The sequence below is a fragment of the Dromiciops gliroides genome, chromosome 2, assembly GCF_019393635.1.
Source record: "Dromiciops gliroides isolate mDroGli1 chromosome 2, mDroGli1.pri, whole genome shotgun sequence".
NCBI lineage: Eukaryota > Metazoa > Chordata > Mammalia > Microbiotheria > Microbiotheriidae > Dromiciops > Dromiciops gliroides.
This window is the reverse complement of record NC_057862.1, coordinates 281,140,103-281,156,965: the sequence shown is the minus strand read 5'-3', so window position 1 is coordinate 281,156,965 and position 16,863 is coordinate 281,140,103. Positions and strand designations below refer to the sequence as shown.

General features: G+C 36.2%; 1 protein-coding gene across 1 annotated transcript in view; it reads left to right on the top strand.

The window, feature by feature from the left end:
* The window catches only part of SEC24A (SEC24 homolog A, COPII coat complex component), a 65,153-nt gene that overhangs the window by 32,405 nt on the left and 15,885 nt on the right, over window positions 1–16,863 (top strand). The window contains exons 9-16 of the mRNA XM_043983986.1: window positions 2,464–2,573; window positions 3,845–3,957; window positions 6,240–6,358; window positions 7,968–8,023; window positions 10,427–10,633; window positions 12,829–12,949; window positions 13,273–13,431; window positions 13,778–13,951. Of these exons, the coding sequence (XP_043839921.1) occupies window positions 2,464–2,573; window positions 3,845–3,957; window positions 6,240–6,358; window positions 7,968–8,023; window positions 10,427–10,633; window positions 12,829–12,949; window positions 13,273–13,431; window positions 13,778–13,951 (1,059 nt within the window). The remainder of the gene's footprint in view (window positions 1–2,463; window positions 2,574–3,844; window positions 3,958–6,239; window positions 6,359–7,967; window positions 8,024–10,426; window positions 10,634–12,828; window positions 12,950–13,272; window positions 13,432–13,777; window positions 13,952–16,863) is intronic.

Genomic DNA, 16,863 nt, shown 5'->3' with positions numbered 1-16,863 from the left:
AAAAAAAAAGAAAACATTGTTCACATACTATTTCTTTTGTTTTTGATGCTGTTGTTTTTCTTTTTTGAGGTTTTTCCTTTTTGCTCTGATTCTTCTCTCATAATATGACTAATGCAGAAATATGTTTAATGTTATCGTACATATATAACTTATATCAGATTCCTTGCTGTCTTGGGGAGGGGGAGGAGGGAGGTAGAAAAATTTGAAACTGGAAATCTTATAAAAACAAATGTTGAAAACTATCTCTACATGTAACTAGGAAATAATAAAATACTTTTATAATTAAAAAGAAAACATTGTTCAATTAACCATTTTCAGTTGAATTTATACCAAAAAAATAACATTTTTGTTCATTTAACTTTGAAAATTAATTCAATTTTTAGAAGCAAAGTAGTAAAATCAGCAGTTAGGATAAGCAGACTGCTTTCAGGGATTTAAAAAAATTATAAACAACAAATAGTCCAACTTGTAAAATGAGAAAATTTCATATGCAAAACTCTTTTTACAATATGACACCCATTTTAATAATGTAGACCAAAGAGATAGACAAAAAATACATTTGCCATACATCTCCTTTGAGCTCTAGCTGATATTCCATTACTTTGGGGGGGGGGGGGAGTCATGAGGGTTCAGTGACTTGCCCAGGGTCACACAACTAGTAAATGTCAAGTGTCTGAGGTCGGAGTTGAACTCAGGTCCTCCTGAATCCTAGGCTGGTGATTTATGCACTGGGCCACCTAGCTGCCCCAGGGTGCGCATATTTTATAACCCTATAGTACTATTGTGAAGCTCTTTGTATACAAATGGAAAACTCTTTGTAAATCTTCATGTTCTACATAAATGTCTGCTATTCATGTAATATTTGAAAATGTGACTATTTGGAAAATGCTAAGGCTTTGAGCCTTTATTACTCATGCATTCCACAAGAATGTATTTGGTACCTTTGATGTGCCCAGCTTCACACTAAGGATACAATAACAAAAATGAAGCAGTCCTTTTTTTTTTTTTTTTGCGGGGCAATGAGGGTTAAGTGATTTGCCCAGGGTCACACAGCTAATAAGTGTTAAGTGTCTGAGGCTGGATTTGAACTCAGGTCCTCCTGACTCCAGGGCCAGTGCTCTATCCACTGCGCCACCTAGCTGCCCCTGAAGCAATCCTTTTAAAGATGTTATATTCTGGAGGGAGGGAAGGAGACAGATACAACATTAACACATATAAAAAAACATATAAAATGTATTCACAATAATTGGTGTGGGGAGACAAACTGTAGGAGATGATAAGCATTTGAACTGTATCTTAAAGGAAACTAGGAATTCTATGAAGCAGAATTAAGGAGGGAATGCATTCCCCCATGGAGGACATCCTGTGTAAAGGAGATGGAATTTTGATTATGGGAAATAACAGGTAGGAAAGTGTGGCTAAAATGTTTTGTGCCAAGCAAAGGAGTGGAGCTTCTTTAGTAACAGAGTAATATGGTCGGATCTGTGTGCATTTGGCAGCTTTTTTTTTTTAAATAAATTTAATGTAAAACTTTTTTTTCAATTACATGTAGAGAGATTTTTTTGTTCCAAATTTTTCTCCCCTTCCCCCCCAAGGCCAGCAAGCAATCTGATATAGATTAAACATGTTTCCACATTAGTCATGTTGTAAAAGAAGAATCAGAACAAAAGGGGAGGAAACACAAGAAAGAATAAACAACAACAAAGGTGAAAATAGTATGCTTCAATCTGCATTCAGACTCCTTAATTTTTCTGAATGTGGAGAGCATTTTCCATCATGAGTCTTTTGGCATTGTCTTGGATCATTGTATTGCTGAGAAGAGTTAAGTCTATCACAGTTGATCATCACACAGTGTTGTTGATACTCTGTACAATACTCTTTTGGTTCTGCTCATTTCACTCAGCATCAAATCATGTCTTTCCAGGTTTTTGTGAAATCCATCTGCTTATCACTTCTTACAGCACAGTAGTGTTTCAGTACATTCATATACCACAACTTGTTTAGCCTTTCTTCAATTGATGGGAAGCCCCTCAATTTCCACTTCTTTGCCCCCACAAAGAGAGCTGTTATAAATATTTTTCTACATGTGAATACTTTTCCCTTTTTTTTTATCTCTTTGGGATATAGACCTAGCAGTGGTATAGGTGATGAGAAAGATAGTGGTATCCTCAACAGAAATAGGGAAGTTACCAAGAAGGGAGAATTTTTGGAGAAAGATGATAAGTTCTACTTTTGGATATTCTGAGTTTAAGATACCTCCGTATCATTCAGTTGGAAGTTCCCAGTAGGCAATTGGTGATATGTGACTGGAGCTCAGGGGAGAGGAGGCCTGGATATATAGATAGAATCAGTTGCATATAGATAATCATTAAATCTATTGTGTGTTTTTTATTCTAAATTTGAATTAACATTAGGCCAAACGAATTGTTAGGCATTGACTTAAAATTTTATCATTATATACAGTTCCTGAAGAATTTATGTACAATCCTATGACCAGAGTATATGGAGATCCTCTTAGAAGACCTGAAGTTCAAAATGCTACTATTGAGTTTATGGCTCCTTCAGAATATATGGTAAGTTTACAACTTAGTTTATCCAATACCTGTCTATTTAATCTGGACCATCTCACTATGTAGTCTTCAAGAGTGACCTACAGGGGGCAGCTAGGTGGCACAATGGATAAAGCACTGGCCCTGGATTCACAAGGAGGACCTGAGTTCAAATCTGACCTTGGACACTTGTCTCTTACTAGCTGTGTGACCCTGGGCAAGTCACTTAACCCTCATTGCCCCCACCAAAAAAATAAATAAATATATGTCGAGTGACCTACAAATTCTCCTTCTCCTTGTTTATGATATTTTAGTAATATCTGATAGCATTTTTAGTTATTCTTTATTTGAATTAAAACTGTAAAGGTTTTAGAATCTCTTTATCTCCCAAATGTTCATGGAGATGCTTAACTAAAGCAGATAGTGATTATCTAAGAGGAAGTTACAGCCTCTCCGGTTTCCTCATTTAATTTTTAAAGGGTATTAAATAGTTTGAATGTCTATTCCTCATTGATAAAGCTGTAGGAATGTATAGAACTACATTATAATTGAATTTGACTTAAGTTCCATTGGTTAATTGTTGTCCATCATTCTCAAAGAGGACCAAAATGATATCACTATATCAGTCAAGTTACCTTGTGTTCTACTGTGGCTGATCAGACCAGTATGAGCTCAGAATGCACTACCACAGGTCAGACACAAATAGTCCATGTGAACATTTGGGGTAGACTTTAAATTTGCATATCTCACATTTCTTTTGAGCTGTTGTAATTCTGCTTTCATTATAGAGTACAGTGCCTTCTTTGATGTGAGCATGCCATGCTGGGTGGTCTTTGCCAGCATCTCCCATGCCATGCAATCAATTCTGGAGTTCTTCAGAGAGACCTTGAAAGTGTCCTTTTATCACTTTTTTTGACCTCCATGTGAGTGCCTTCCCAAGGGCAGCTTGGTAGCATATTGAATAGAATACTAGCCCTGGAGTCTGGAGGACCTGAGTTCAAAGAAGTTCCATGTGAACTTAATCAGCCTATAGCTGTGATATATTTAGCTGCACAAGGCCAAGTGTGGACCCATGAATTTTTACTTTAGATATTCAACACAAAGTTATATATAATCACACCCCTATTTTCATGTTTCTTTTTCATGACTTATTAAAGGATCTATATTCACTATTTTTAAAATTTTTCTATACAAAGCTATGTCCTATTAATTAAGTTATGAGTGAAGTAGTATAATCTAATTTTCTTGAAAAATGAGGGTATGTTTTAATAAAGCCATTCTTTTCCTTTCTTTAGTTACGTCCACCTCAACCTCCTGTGTACCTCTTTGTATTTGACGTGTCTCACAATGCAGTTGAAACTGGATATTTGAATTCTGTTTGCCAGAGTTTACTGGACAATCTAGATTCGTAAGTTTTTAGCTTTGCCTATAGAATTTTATCACAAACCTGAGGCTAAGTGTTAAGCATTAATCCCTCAATTTATAGGTTGAGTTCCAAAAATTCATTGACGTCACAGGATTGTGGGACTTAGAGCTGGAAGGGACAGTAGAGGCCATCTGATCTAACTCCCTCATTTTACAGATGAGGAAGTGGGGCTCAAAGAAAGTAGGTGACTTGCCCATTTGTCTAAAACGCAGAACTTTTTTTTCCAGTTGAAACAGTGTTTCAAATATTGGTTAGATTCCTAAGCCAGACCATATAGTGTATTATACAATAATGTAGTTGAACTACAGTAGAACTGCGTGGTAGAACAAGAGAGCAAAATGATCCTGTGCAGAGGGAGAGAGAAGTAGGGAAAGGGAACCACCATTATCACCATTCCATTCATGGAAGAGGAACACTGCATGTAGGGTGTAAGTCTCCTGAGGATTGCCTACCTAGTAATTCCAAAGCAAGAACAATAGGAACAAAAACTTTGTACTTGGTTGTTTTTTTTTTTCAGTAGTACTTTTGTTTAATATTCAAGATATATGGGAGCTATCTCATATGCATATATGACATATAAAGGGAACTACCTTTAGTCCAGTGCACTATATTAGTCCTTAAGAGTTTATTTATAGGGGCAGCTAGGTGGTGTGGTGGATAAAGCACTGGCCCTAGATTCAGGGGGACCTGAGTTCAAATTTGACCTCAGATACTCGACAGTTACTAGCTGTGTGACCTTGGGCAAGTCACTTAACCTTCATTGCCCCACCAAAAAAAAAGAGAGAAAAGAGTTTATTTATACACATACATTCTTTTTTTTTTTTTTTTGGTGGGGCAATTGGGGTTAAGTGACTTGCCCAGGATCACACAGCTAGTAAGTAGTGTCTGAGGGCGGATTTGAACTCAGGTCCTCCTGAATCCAGGGCCAGTGCTTTATCCACTGTGCCACCTAGCTGCCCCCACACATACATTCTTCAATGTATTGTTAATTTTGCAATTTTTTTCTAATTAGTACAGGAAGTCTGTATTAAAGATTTTTGTTATCTATAAATGGGTCTTAGATATTTGTTAAACTTTTTGAGGAAATCTTTTAAAAACAGGAAAGTTGATATTTTTTAAAGAACATTCTGTGAACTTGAACATCATAATTATAGTATATAATAAAAAAGGATATATTTATCTGAAATTTTCAAAATATTATCATTAATAGAATCAATATTATTTAGAATGGGGCAGCTAAGTGGCACAACAGATAAGAGTGCAGAGCCTGGAGTCAGAAAGATTCAGGAAAACTTCCTGATTTCTAATCTGGCCTCAGATGCTTACACAAGCCATGTGACTCTGGCCAAGTCACTTAACCCTGTTTGCCTCAGTTTCCTCATCTGTAAAATGAGCTGGAGAAGGAAATGGCAAATCACTCCACTATCTTTGCCAAGAAAAACCCCAGATGAAATCACAAAATCTAAAACAACTGAACAACAACAAATGATTTGAAACAGTTTTTGGTGTTGAGGATTATTACTTTGTGTAGTTATTTTGCTGTTTTGAAAAAAGTATGTTTAAGAGTTCCTATACTCAGGATGTTGAGTATAGGACTTGAATTCTGTTCCTAGCTAAATTACTGGCTCCCATATAACTGCTTTATGTACATAATCACATCTGTTACGTATTTATAATACTTCACATTTATTGGTTTTGTTGCGGAAGTAGAGATTGTTTTGGTCTTGAGCACTGATTTCATTAGTGTAAGTAACTTTGAGTATAGAAACTTCTTTCTGCCAATGCAGATCAGGTCATCTGAAATTTATAGCTTTAAATAGTTGCCTTAGTGCATTTAGAGGTTAATTGACTTGCCCACAAAGCTATTATGTATATGGCACCGGCTTGAGCTGAGGTGTTCTGAATCCAAACCCTAACCTCTCTCCACTGTGTTACATTGACTCTCCACATTTATGTAGTGCTTTATAATTTACAAATCACTTTCCTCATAAGACTTTGTGAGGTAAGTTGTACAAATATTTCTACCCCCATTTTACAGATGAGGAAATGGACTTTAAATGTGATTTACCAAGTATTATAGACAAGTGAGTGTCAAGAGTCAGGACTCAAATCAGTGTGCTCTGACTCTAGGTCTAGTGTTCTTCTAGTATACTAAGTTACCTATCAAAAGTTTCTGAAATTCATAACAGGTATTAAATCTCCTGTCATTGAACTATTTGGGTACAGATTTATGATAGAAATTAACCTTATGAACTTCTTTTTAGGCTTCCTGGTAACACTCGAACAAAAATTGGCTTTATAACATTTGACAGTACAATCCACTTCTACAGTCTTCAAGAAGGTCTCTCTCAGCCTCAGATGCTAATAGTTTCAGATATTGAAGGTATATTTATCAATTTAAAGATTAAAATTAATATTAAACTGACTTTTTGGAAAAAATATTAATCAGTTATTATGTTGAGCATTAAATGCTAAACCTTGTATGCAAATTATATAATTTATCATGCTGGAAGGGACCTTGGTGATCCTTTAATCCAGCTTCCTCTATTTGACAAAAGGTGAATGAGAGTCAGCAGGTTACCCATACCTCCTGTCCTAGGAGAGGCATACTCTGAGCTAGTTAGTGTGGTATTTATGAAATACATCTTGGCATCACAGATGTTATTTTCTCATTCTTTACTTGAATTTATTTGTCCTACTAAGAGGTTGAGTTGCTGACAAGTGAGAATTTGTGTAACTAGAGAGCCTAGTGACCTTGGTAGACCTGGGACTAGGACCTAGTTTTCATGGCACTAGTCTTCCTTATTTTATTATACCATGCTAACCCTCTCTGATCAATTAGCATAAATTAACATTGGAGTCTCAATCCATTAGGATCATAATTAAAACATATAGTGAGACACTATCAAAGAGTTGAGGATTTAACAATGTAAATTATAAGAGCTTTCATAATTGATATTCACTGTTTAATTTCTATTCTGCTAATCTTTTCGGGAGAAATAATATCTCATTAGTAAAAATTGAGAATTTCATTTTCCATATCTGTAAAATGAGAGGGTTTGCTTAGAAATTCTCTAAGGTCCCTTCAAGCTCTAAGGCTTTATAGATAGTATTTCAGCTCTCAACAAAATAAAAATGTAGAGAATTTGTTTTGATTCCTGAAAGGTAGAGTTAGATATTACAGCATTTAAGACAAAAAGTAACTTAAAAGTAGTATGAGATATTTCTTATGCGAAATGCCTATTACACATTAAAGATACCACTTTACCAAATATGTAATGCTTTTAAATTTAAAATGTTCAAAACTAAAGTGCTACGTTTAATTTTTTTAAAATTTCATTACAAAGCTTTTAAGCCTTTTTTTTTTTTTTAGTTTAATCTAAAGTATCACATGTGATAGGATACACTTTTTTTGCCCTTGGACCATGCTCTGTGGTTTGCTATATTGAACCATCTAATTTTTAGAAACTATGATGGCACCATTCTTGTTGAGAGATATGATTACTTTTTGAATTACACAGCTGTGGGGAACTGCACCACTTCAGTGCAGTAACATAACATCCACGTGTTTCTGGTTATTTCACATTTGCTTTCTGTATGTGCCAAGATCACGCCTATGGCTGGCCTCTAGGAGCAGGCAAAGCTGAGGCAGCATTCCATTCCAAATTATTTCCTTATAGAAACATAGTTTTTTATGTGAATCAGTAGTGAGTTCTTGGCAAATAGCAGGAAGTCACAGGCCAGCCAATTTGCTATTTCAAAGTTGTTTGATTTTAGGGTTTTACTGAGAAGGCTAGCCTGTGTTACATTGTTTCTAGAATGAGAAGGCTAGAAACACAGGAACTAATAACTTAGTCCTCATGTAAACTCAATGTCATATTTTTGGCAAGTGCAGAAATGTTGCATCTTTGGAGTTTTAAGGCAAGTAATTTCATCATTTTTATAAAGTTTATAAATTATTAACTTTAAAAAACAAACTTTTGTATTTTCAGATGTGTTCATACCAATGCCAGAAAACTTACTTGTAAATTTAAATGAAAATAAAGAGGTAAGAATCATTTTATGTCAGTATACATTTTATGATAACATTTTAAAGCATTAAGAAATTTTAAATTAAGATGATAAAATATTGCTTGTAACATTTTTCAAACAGATGAACTTTTTAATGTTATTATTTAGTATTTAAAATTTATCATACTTTCACACTTGTGTTTAGATTGACATATTAGAACTATTGTGTAACAAAGTACTTCCTTATTAGTAGTAGGGTGGCAGGTAGATATATTTCCTAAGTGAGTAGAATCTGCCAGTCTGCTTCACCAGCCATTTGAGGACCAAAGGGTCTCTTGAGCTAAGGCATCAGATCATTTTAAGAAGCACCACAGGGGCAGCTAGGTGGCGCAATGGATAGAGCACCAGCCCTGGAGTCAGGAGTACCTGACTTCAAATCCGGCCTCAGACACTTAACACTTACTAGCTGTGTGACCCTGGGCAAGTCACTTAACCCTCATTGCCCCCACACCAAAAAAAAAAAGAAGAAGAAGAAGCACCACAACCATGCTGCTTTCCCTGCACACTGCTTTTCTGATTTGTAAAATGATGGGGATTTGGTTCAAGAGAAACAATATTATTGGCTAGCTTATATAGCTAAATGTGCACTTTAAAAAATTGAAATTGCTATCTTTAAATTTACTATCAGGGGCAGCTAGGTGGCATGGTGGATAAAGCACCGGCCCTGGATTCAGGAGGATCTGAGTTCAAATCCGGCCTCAGACACTTGACAGTTACTAGCTGTGTGACCCTGGGCAAGTCACTTAACCCTCATTGCCCTGCCCCGCCCCCCCCACCCCCCCAAAAATTACTATCTTAAATCTTGAAATAGGGCACAGTGAAAACTATTTTAGGGTTGACTTTAGATTTAAAATGTATATGAGGGAGATAAATGGCTATGTTTCATGGCATTCTTTTTTTTTTTTTTAGTGAGGCAATTGGGGTTAAGTGACTTGCCCAGGGTCACACAGCTAGTAAGTGTTAAGTGTCTGAGGCTGGATTTGAACTCAGGTACTCCTGACTCCAGGGCTGGTGCTCTATCCACCGAGCCACCTAGCTGCCCCTCATGGCATTCTTTATAACATCATATCTGTTAGTAAGCATTTATTAAGTGCCTAGTATATGCTAAGCGCTGGTTGGGCTAAGTGCTGAGGATACAAAAAGAGGTAAAAGACAGTTCCTGCCCTTACAATCTAATGGGGGAGACAACCAGCAAACAAATATGTACAAACAAGTTACATATAGGAGAAATTGGAAGTAAGAGAGGGAAAGCACTTGAATTAAGGGGTGGGGGTGTTGGGAAACACTTCCTATAGAAGATGGGATTTTAGCTAGACTTAAAGGAAGCTGGGGAACCTGGTAGATAGAGGGAGAGCATTCCAGGTGTAGGGGACTGTTGGAGAAAATACCAAGGACTGAGAGATGAAGTGTCTTTCTTGTTCATGGAATAATAAGGCCAATGTCACTGGGGAATAAGATATAAGAAGACTGGGAAAAATAGGAGGGGACTAGGTTATTAAGGGTTTCAAATGCTAAACAGAGGGTTTTGTGTTTGATCCTGGAAGCAATAGGGAGCCCCTGGAATTTAATGGGGGAGAGGGGAGTACAATAGTTTGGCATGCAATTTAAGAAAATAACTTTTGTGACTGAATAAAGGATGGACTGAATGGGGTGAGACTTGAGGAAGGCTGACCCACTGGCACATTATTGGAATAGACCAGGTGTGAGATGATGAGGGCTTCATGCATCAAAGTGGTAGCATTGTCAGGAGAGAAGGGGGCTTATTTTAGGGATTTTATGAAGGTAAAATCCACAGGCCTCAGTAACAGATTGGATATGGGGGATGAGGGATAGTGAAGAGACATGTGAACTTGAGGTACTGAAAGGATTGTGTTGCCCTTGATGGTAATGAGGAAAATAGGTGGAAAAGGGTTTAGGAGAGGGGGTAAGATAATGAGTTCTGTTTTAGACGTGTTTAAGATGTCAACCAGACATGCAATTTGAGGTGTGTGAAAGGCAGTTGGTAATTTGAGATCAGAGGTCAGGGCAGGAAATGTAAATTTGAGAATCATCACAACAAAGGTGGTAATTAAATTCATGGATTTATCTATTATAAATCTATTACATTAGACATTTTTTTCATAACAAAAAGCTTTGTCTTAGAACCTTAGTGGAAGTTTTGCATTTACAAGAGCTTTAAGACATGAATCATAATTTGTACTGCTTGACAGCTGTGTAATGTAGACTAACTTAAGATGACTCACTTCTCTTAAGACAAGCTCATCATTTGATGTTCCAGTTGTAAATTCTCTTGCTATCTTCAGTGACTGTCTTTCCTATGTTATTAACTAGTGAATTTTTTATATGTAGTGAAATTCCAGTGTGTTCTTCATTTCTCCAGCTTATTCAAGACTTACTGAAAACTTTGCCACAAATGTTTACCAAATCTTTGGAAACACAGAGTGCTCTGGGACCTGCGCTTCAGAGTGCCTTTAAGTTGATGTCTCCTACTGGTGGTCGAATTTCTGTTTTCCAAACACAGCTTCCATCTATTGGAGTAGGAGCATTAAAATCCCGAGAAGAACCTAATCAAAGATCATCTGCTAAGGTTAGAAAATTACCAATTCTTAGTTTCTAAAAAGTGTCATATTTGTGCTCATGCATAACACCCATTTTTTTAGATTTGGATATGCTTACTGCATTTACTTTACAAACCTTAGGATCTTATTCAGCCCTATCCTTACCTAATCTTCCCTTCCTACTTTATTAAGCTTCTAGTAAGCTGTAGAGCAGAGGTGCTGCCCCCAAGGTGAGGCATATTGAGGATGACTCAGGTGCTTTCAGAGGAAGAGGTGAACTGCACAGAGACAAGCAAAACCTTAAATTCTGGCTAGGTTTACTGCTCTGTACTGCATTTGAATGCATTGTGGAAAAGTTGTTGTGTTATATACCATACCATTGAGAGATAGAATGATAAGAGTACTAAACTTAGGCCTGGGTTTATTTTTTTAATTCTTTTTTATGTTATTTTTAGTTCCAAATTCTCTCCCTTCTTTCTCCCCCTTGTGCTTCTCTACCTGTTGTAAAGGCAAGAAAAATAAAACCCATTACAAATATGTATAGATTTGCAAAACATGCCTGCATTAGCCATGTTCCTTTCTCTCCCCCTCCCCCTGGGAAAGAAAAAAGTAGAAATAGAAGAAAATGTGCTTCATTCTATACTTTGAATCCATCTGGAGTTGGATAGCATGTTTCATTATGAGTTCTTTGGAGTTGTTGTGGGTCATTGTGTAGATCAGAGTTACAACAGAGTTGTTTGTCTTTACAATATTGCTGTTATTGTGTACATTGTTCTTCTGCTTCAATTCATTTCCCTCCACATCACTTCAAACAAGCCTTCCAAGGTTTTTCTGAAACGATTCTTTCCTCATTTCTTTACAGCGCAATAGTACTCCATTACATTCATATGCCATAACTTATTTAGCCATTCCCCAGTTAACAAGCATCCTTTCGGTTTTCAATTCTTTGCTACCACAAAAAAAAAGCTGTTATAAATATTTTAGTAAAATGGTTCCTTTTCCTTAATCTCTTTGGGATATAGATAGACCTAGTGGTGATATCTCTGTGTTGAAAGGAAGTTTAATAGCTTTTTAGACATAATTCTAAATTGCTTTACAGAATGGTTGTATTAGTTCACATTTTCACCAACAGTGTATTACTATACTAGTTTTCTCACAGCCCCTCCAGTATTTTAAATTTTCATTCTTTTTTTGTCATATCAAGCAATATGAGTGTGAGGTGGCACCTTGGATTGACTTAATTTACATTTATCTGATAATTAGTGATTTAGAACATTTTTTTTAATATGGCTATTGACAGTTTGAATTTCTTCCTCTGAAAACTGCCTAGTCCTATTCTTTGACCATTTTGTCAGAGAATTACCTTTGTGGTAAATTTGATGCAGTTCCTAATATATTTTAGAAATGAGACCTTGATCAGAGAAACTTGTTGCAAAGAGTTTTCTCCCAGTCTCCTGCCTTCTAATTTTACCTTTTTAATTTTATGATATCAAAATTAACCATTTTACCTCCTGTGAATTCTTTTGTCTCTTGTTTGGTCATGAACTCTTCCCCTATCCATAGATCTGACAGGTAATTTCTTCTGTGCTCCACTAATTTGCATAAGATATCACCCTTTTAATCTAAATCATGGACCCATTTTGAGCTTGTCTTGATACAAGCTTTTCTTCTTGTGAGATGTTGGTCTATACGTAGTTTCTGCCTGACTACTTTCTAGTTTTCCAACATTTTTTGTCAAATAGAGAGTTCTTGTCCCAATTGCTGGGATCTCTGGGTATCAAATGCTATGTTACTGTGCTTATTTGCTTTTATATACTCTATTGTGTTCCTAAGCTGTTTCACTGTTCAGCCTCCCTTTTTCTTCTCCATTGCCAAATTGTTTCAATGATTATAGCTTTGTAGTGTAACTTGAAATTTTGTATTCATAGTCAGACCTGGATTTAAATCATTTCTCTTACATACTTTCTAGCAAGTCATAATTTCACTGGCTTTGAGCCTCAGTTTCTTCCTCAGTAATATGGGGATAATAATGTAAGGCATTTTACAAAACTTAAAAGTGCTGTGTATGGTATTATTTTTATTACCAATATAATTTACTTTTATGAAGATATATTTGTGTGTTTTAGAGTAACAACCTAAAATTATTTGGGGAGAAATTATCTGGAACAGTAATTGTGTTATTATTTAGAATAATGTAATGATTACTGTATAATAACATTAACAGGAAATACATCTTACACCATCTACCGACTTCTATAAGAAGTTAGCCTTGGATTGTTCTGGTCAGCAAGTAGCAGTTGATTTGTTTCTTCTCAGTGGGCAGTATTCTGACCTGGCTTCTTTAGGTAAGTTATTTTAAATTATTTAAGTGATTCTAGATTTTTGTAATAGAGATTAAGTGTAATGGAAAGGAACATAGACATGACATAAGAATTTACACTGCATCAAATTTGAATAGCCTGTTTTCTTATTTTACTTGTGTGGTAACTTAAGGGAAAGAAATTTCTAGTTTATAGTTTTAAGTCATGGAAGAAAATTCTTATTAAATGATGCCATGAGAAAGTAGAACAGCCTTGGATTGGATTAAAAATTTTGTAGCCCAAGTAATCACAGGAATAATAAACTTGCATTCTGCAAATTTATAGAGATTGTGTATTTCATTTTCCAGGCTGTATTTCAAGATATTCAGCGGGTAGCGTCTATTACTATCCATCTTATCACCATCAGCACAACCCAGTCCAAGTAGAGAAGTTACAGAAAGAGTTGAAACGATACCTAACCAGGAAGATTGGTTTTGAGGCTGTCATGAGGATAAGGTGTACCAAAGGTGAGGAAATAACATTTTACTTGGAAAAGAACATTTACTTTGCTTGTGTGTGTGTGTGTGTGTGGATGTGTGGATGTATGGATGTGATATACTTAGAAATATGTACTGGTCATACTTAATCTTTGTTTAGTTTTTGCTTTTAATGGCAGCTTCTTATTATAGCTGTTAATTTATGTCATTTGCTTTTGCTAATATAGTCTTAAAATCTTTCAGAAACAGCCTAATCTTTTTTCAAAAGCTTGCATTTAAATTTTATTATGGAATAAGATTTCAATAGTCATATAATAGTCTGAAAATTATTCTAGTGATAATTCTCCTAAATGAAAACAAATATTTTTTCTTCTAGGTCTTTCCATTCATACCTTCCATGGAAATTTCTTTGTACGATCAACAGACTTGCTGTCCTTGCCCAATGTAAACCCAGATGCTGGATATGCAGTACAAATGTCAGTGGAAGAAAATCTTACCGACATTCAAATGGTTTCTTTTCAGTCAGCTCTCTTATATACGTCTAGCAAAGGTCAGCAACCTGAAAGAGCCATGGCGTTCTGAAAATTGTACCAAAAATTTTGTTAGCTGAATTCTAGTTAACCCTGCTTTTGCCAAAGTTAACATTTTTAGATTTATTTCCCTAACTCTTGAGGCTTATAGCTTGAAATGGGAGAGGTAGAGTAGGTAAGAACTTCTTTTTAAAAATTTTAATTTTTTCTTCCTGAATTAACCCTAACTTTCAAATAGTCCTAGGGTGGACATTAGCTAGAAATTGTAAAAGCCTGGAGAAAATTGTAAAAATTTGAGGAAGGTTCCCCTCCCCCAAAGGATTTCTCATGTAAGAAGTAGAATTTGAGCAAAGCCTAAGAAAAATAAGTTTAGGGGCAGGTAGGTGGCACAGTGGATAAAGCACCGGCCCTGGATTCAGGAGTACCTGAGTTCAAATCCAGACTCAGACACTTGTCACTTACTAACTGTGTGACCCTGGGCAAGTCACTTAACCCCCGTTGACCCGCAAAAAAAAGAAAAGAAAAATAAGTTTAAGGACAGGGACATCCTAGTTAGTGGAGAATTAAGTGATACTTAGTTGACTAGACAGAGGTGTTAGGAAGTAAGCTGGGACCAGACTCTAAAGCACCAGGATATTTATATTTTATTGCAATTATTGGGGAGGTATTGAAATTATGGAGCAGTATTTGCAGCTTAGGGGATTGTTGTAGTAGAGAAGAATCTGGAAACTACAAATCCATTTTGATAATTCAAACATAAGGTGATAAAGAACCTGGAGAAAAATGGTAATATTAGGAATAGACAGATTTAGATAAATTATGATGAAAGAATTTACAAGATTTGGTAACTGACAGAAAACTTCTATTTTAGCCTTCTTTTTTTCTTTCTTTTTTTTTTAAACTATGACTTGACACTAAGTAGCAGGATACAAAAATAAACCCATAAAAATCAGTAACTTATCTCTCTAGCAATAACAAAATCCAGGAAGAAATAATGTAACAGGAAGTCCTATTCACCATAACTGTGAAATACATAAAATATCTGGGAGTCAGTCTACCAAGGGGCACTCAAGACTTATATAGGCACAATTTAGAAACACTCTTTTTTGGGGGAGGGGGGAGAGGCAGTTGGGGTTAAGTGACTTTCCCAGGGTCACACAGCTAGTAAGTGTCAAGTGTCTGAGGCCAGATCTGAACTCAGGTCCTCCTGAATCCAGGGCCAGTGCTCTTATCCACTGCGCCATCTAGCTGCCCCTAGAAACACTCTTTAAAGTAGGGATTCTTTTTTTTTTTTTTTAAGTGAGGCAATTGGGGTTAAGTGACTTGCCCAGGGTCACACAGCTAGTAAGTGTTAAGTGTCTGAGGCTGGATTTGAACTCAGGTACTCCTGACTCCAGGGCCAGTGCTCTATCCACTGCTCCATCTAGCTGCCCCCAAAGTAGGGATTCTTAATCAGTGGCCCATGAATAGATTTCAGGGGAGAGTCTGTCAATTTGATGGGAAAACTGTTACATTTTTACATTCACTAACCTTCACTTTCCTTTGTAACCCTATGTATTTTATGCAGTTCATCAGACTGCCTAAGGGGTCCATGACACAAAGGTTAAGATTCCTTCCTTTAAGGAAATAAAGAATGATTTAATGGGAGCATGAGGGGGCTACCTCACTCATGATGAGACTATACTAATATGCTACCTAAACTAATTTACAGATCTATTGCTATACCAATAAATTGTGAAAAGGATACAGTATAGAGCTAGATAAAGATATTTGCAGAATTCATTTGGAAGAGCTAAAGCCCTATAATATCTATGGAAATACCTCTGAGTGGCTTTGGAGAATGATGGTACCATTTGGTGAAAGAGAAACTTGTTTCAGGAAAAAGCTAAAGAGTTTATTTTTGTTTTTTGCTTTTTTTTTTTTTTTTAGTGAGGCAATTGGGGTTAAGTGACTTGCCCAGGGTCACACAGCTAGTAAGTGTTAAGTGTCTGAGGCTGGATTTGAACTCAGGTACTCCTGACTCCAGGGCTGGTGCTCTATCCACTGCACCACCTAGCTGCCCCTAAAGAGTTTATTTTTAAATATGTTGTTTGAGGTTACAATGAGATATCCAAGTAGAATTGTCTAGCAGGCAATTGGAAATACAGAAATCAGCATTAGGAGAGAGATCAAGAATCAGAGGAAAGTAGATCTAGAGCTGGGAGGGTCCTTGAGGTCATTCAGTCTATCTTCATTAAAACATGAGAAAACAGGTCCAGGGAGGTTTAGCGACTTGCGCAAGATCACACAAATAGTAAGCTTCAGGTGGGATTTGAACCCTTTTGATACCAGCTGTCATAGAAGTAATAGTTAAAGTTATGAGAAATTTCTAATGGTGACTCAGTATATAAAGACTAAGAGACAAAAAGATGGACCTTGTGGTATGGCCACATTTAAGGAATGAATGGAAAAAGAGCCAGATACATCAGAGAGATAGGAAAACCACAGTATGTATACTATGACATAAGCCAGGGTTGCAGAGTTTCGGAAAAAGAGTAAGCAGTCAGCAATTTCATATGCTGAAAAGAGGCCAAAGATGATGAAGATTAAGAAAAGTTGATCAGATTCAGTGATTAGGAAGGTGGTCTTTGTTTGAGCTTGGAGACAATTTTAGCAATCTGTGTAGGAACCAAATTATAAAAGATTATCAAACCAAGCAGTCAAATTAGATGGGGGGAAAAGTATATCATTATGTTACTAAGCAATAGAAAAATGAAAGCAATGCTTATAAATAGTTCAAAAGTTTGGCAATAAAAAGGAGAAAGAGGAACATGGTTAGCAAAAGCAGTAGAATTAAGGGGTTTTTATTTTAAAAATCCATTGTGGGGGGCAGCTAGGTGGCACAGTGGATAAAGCACCGGCCTTGGATTCAGGAGGACCTGAGTTCAAATCT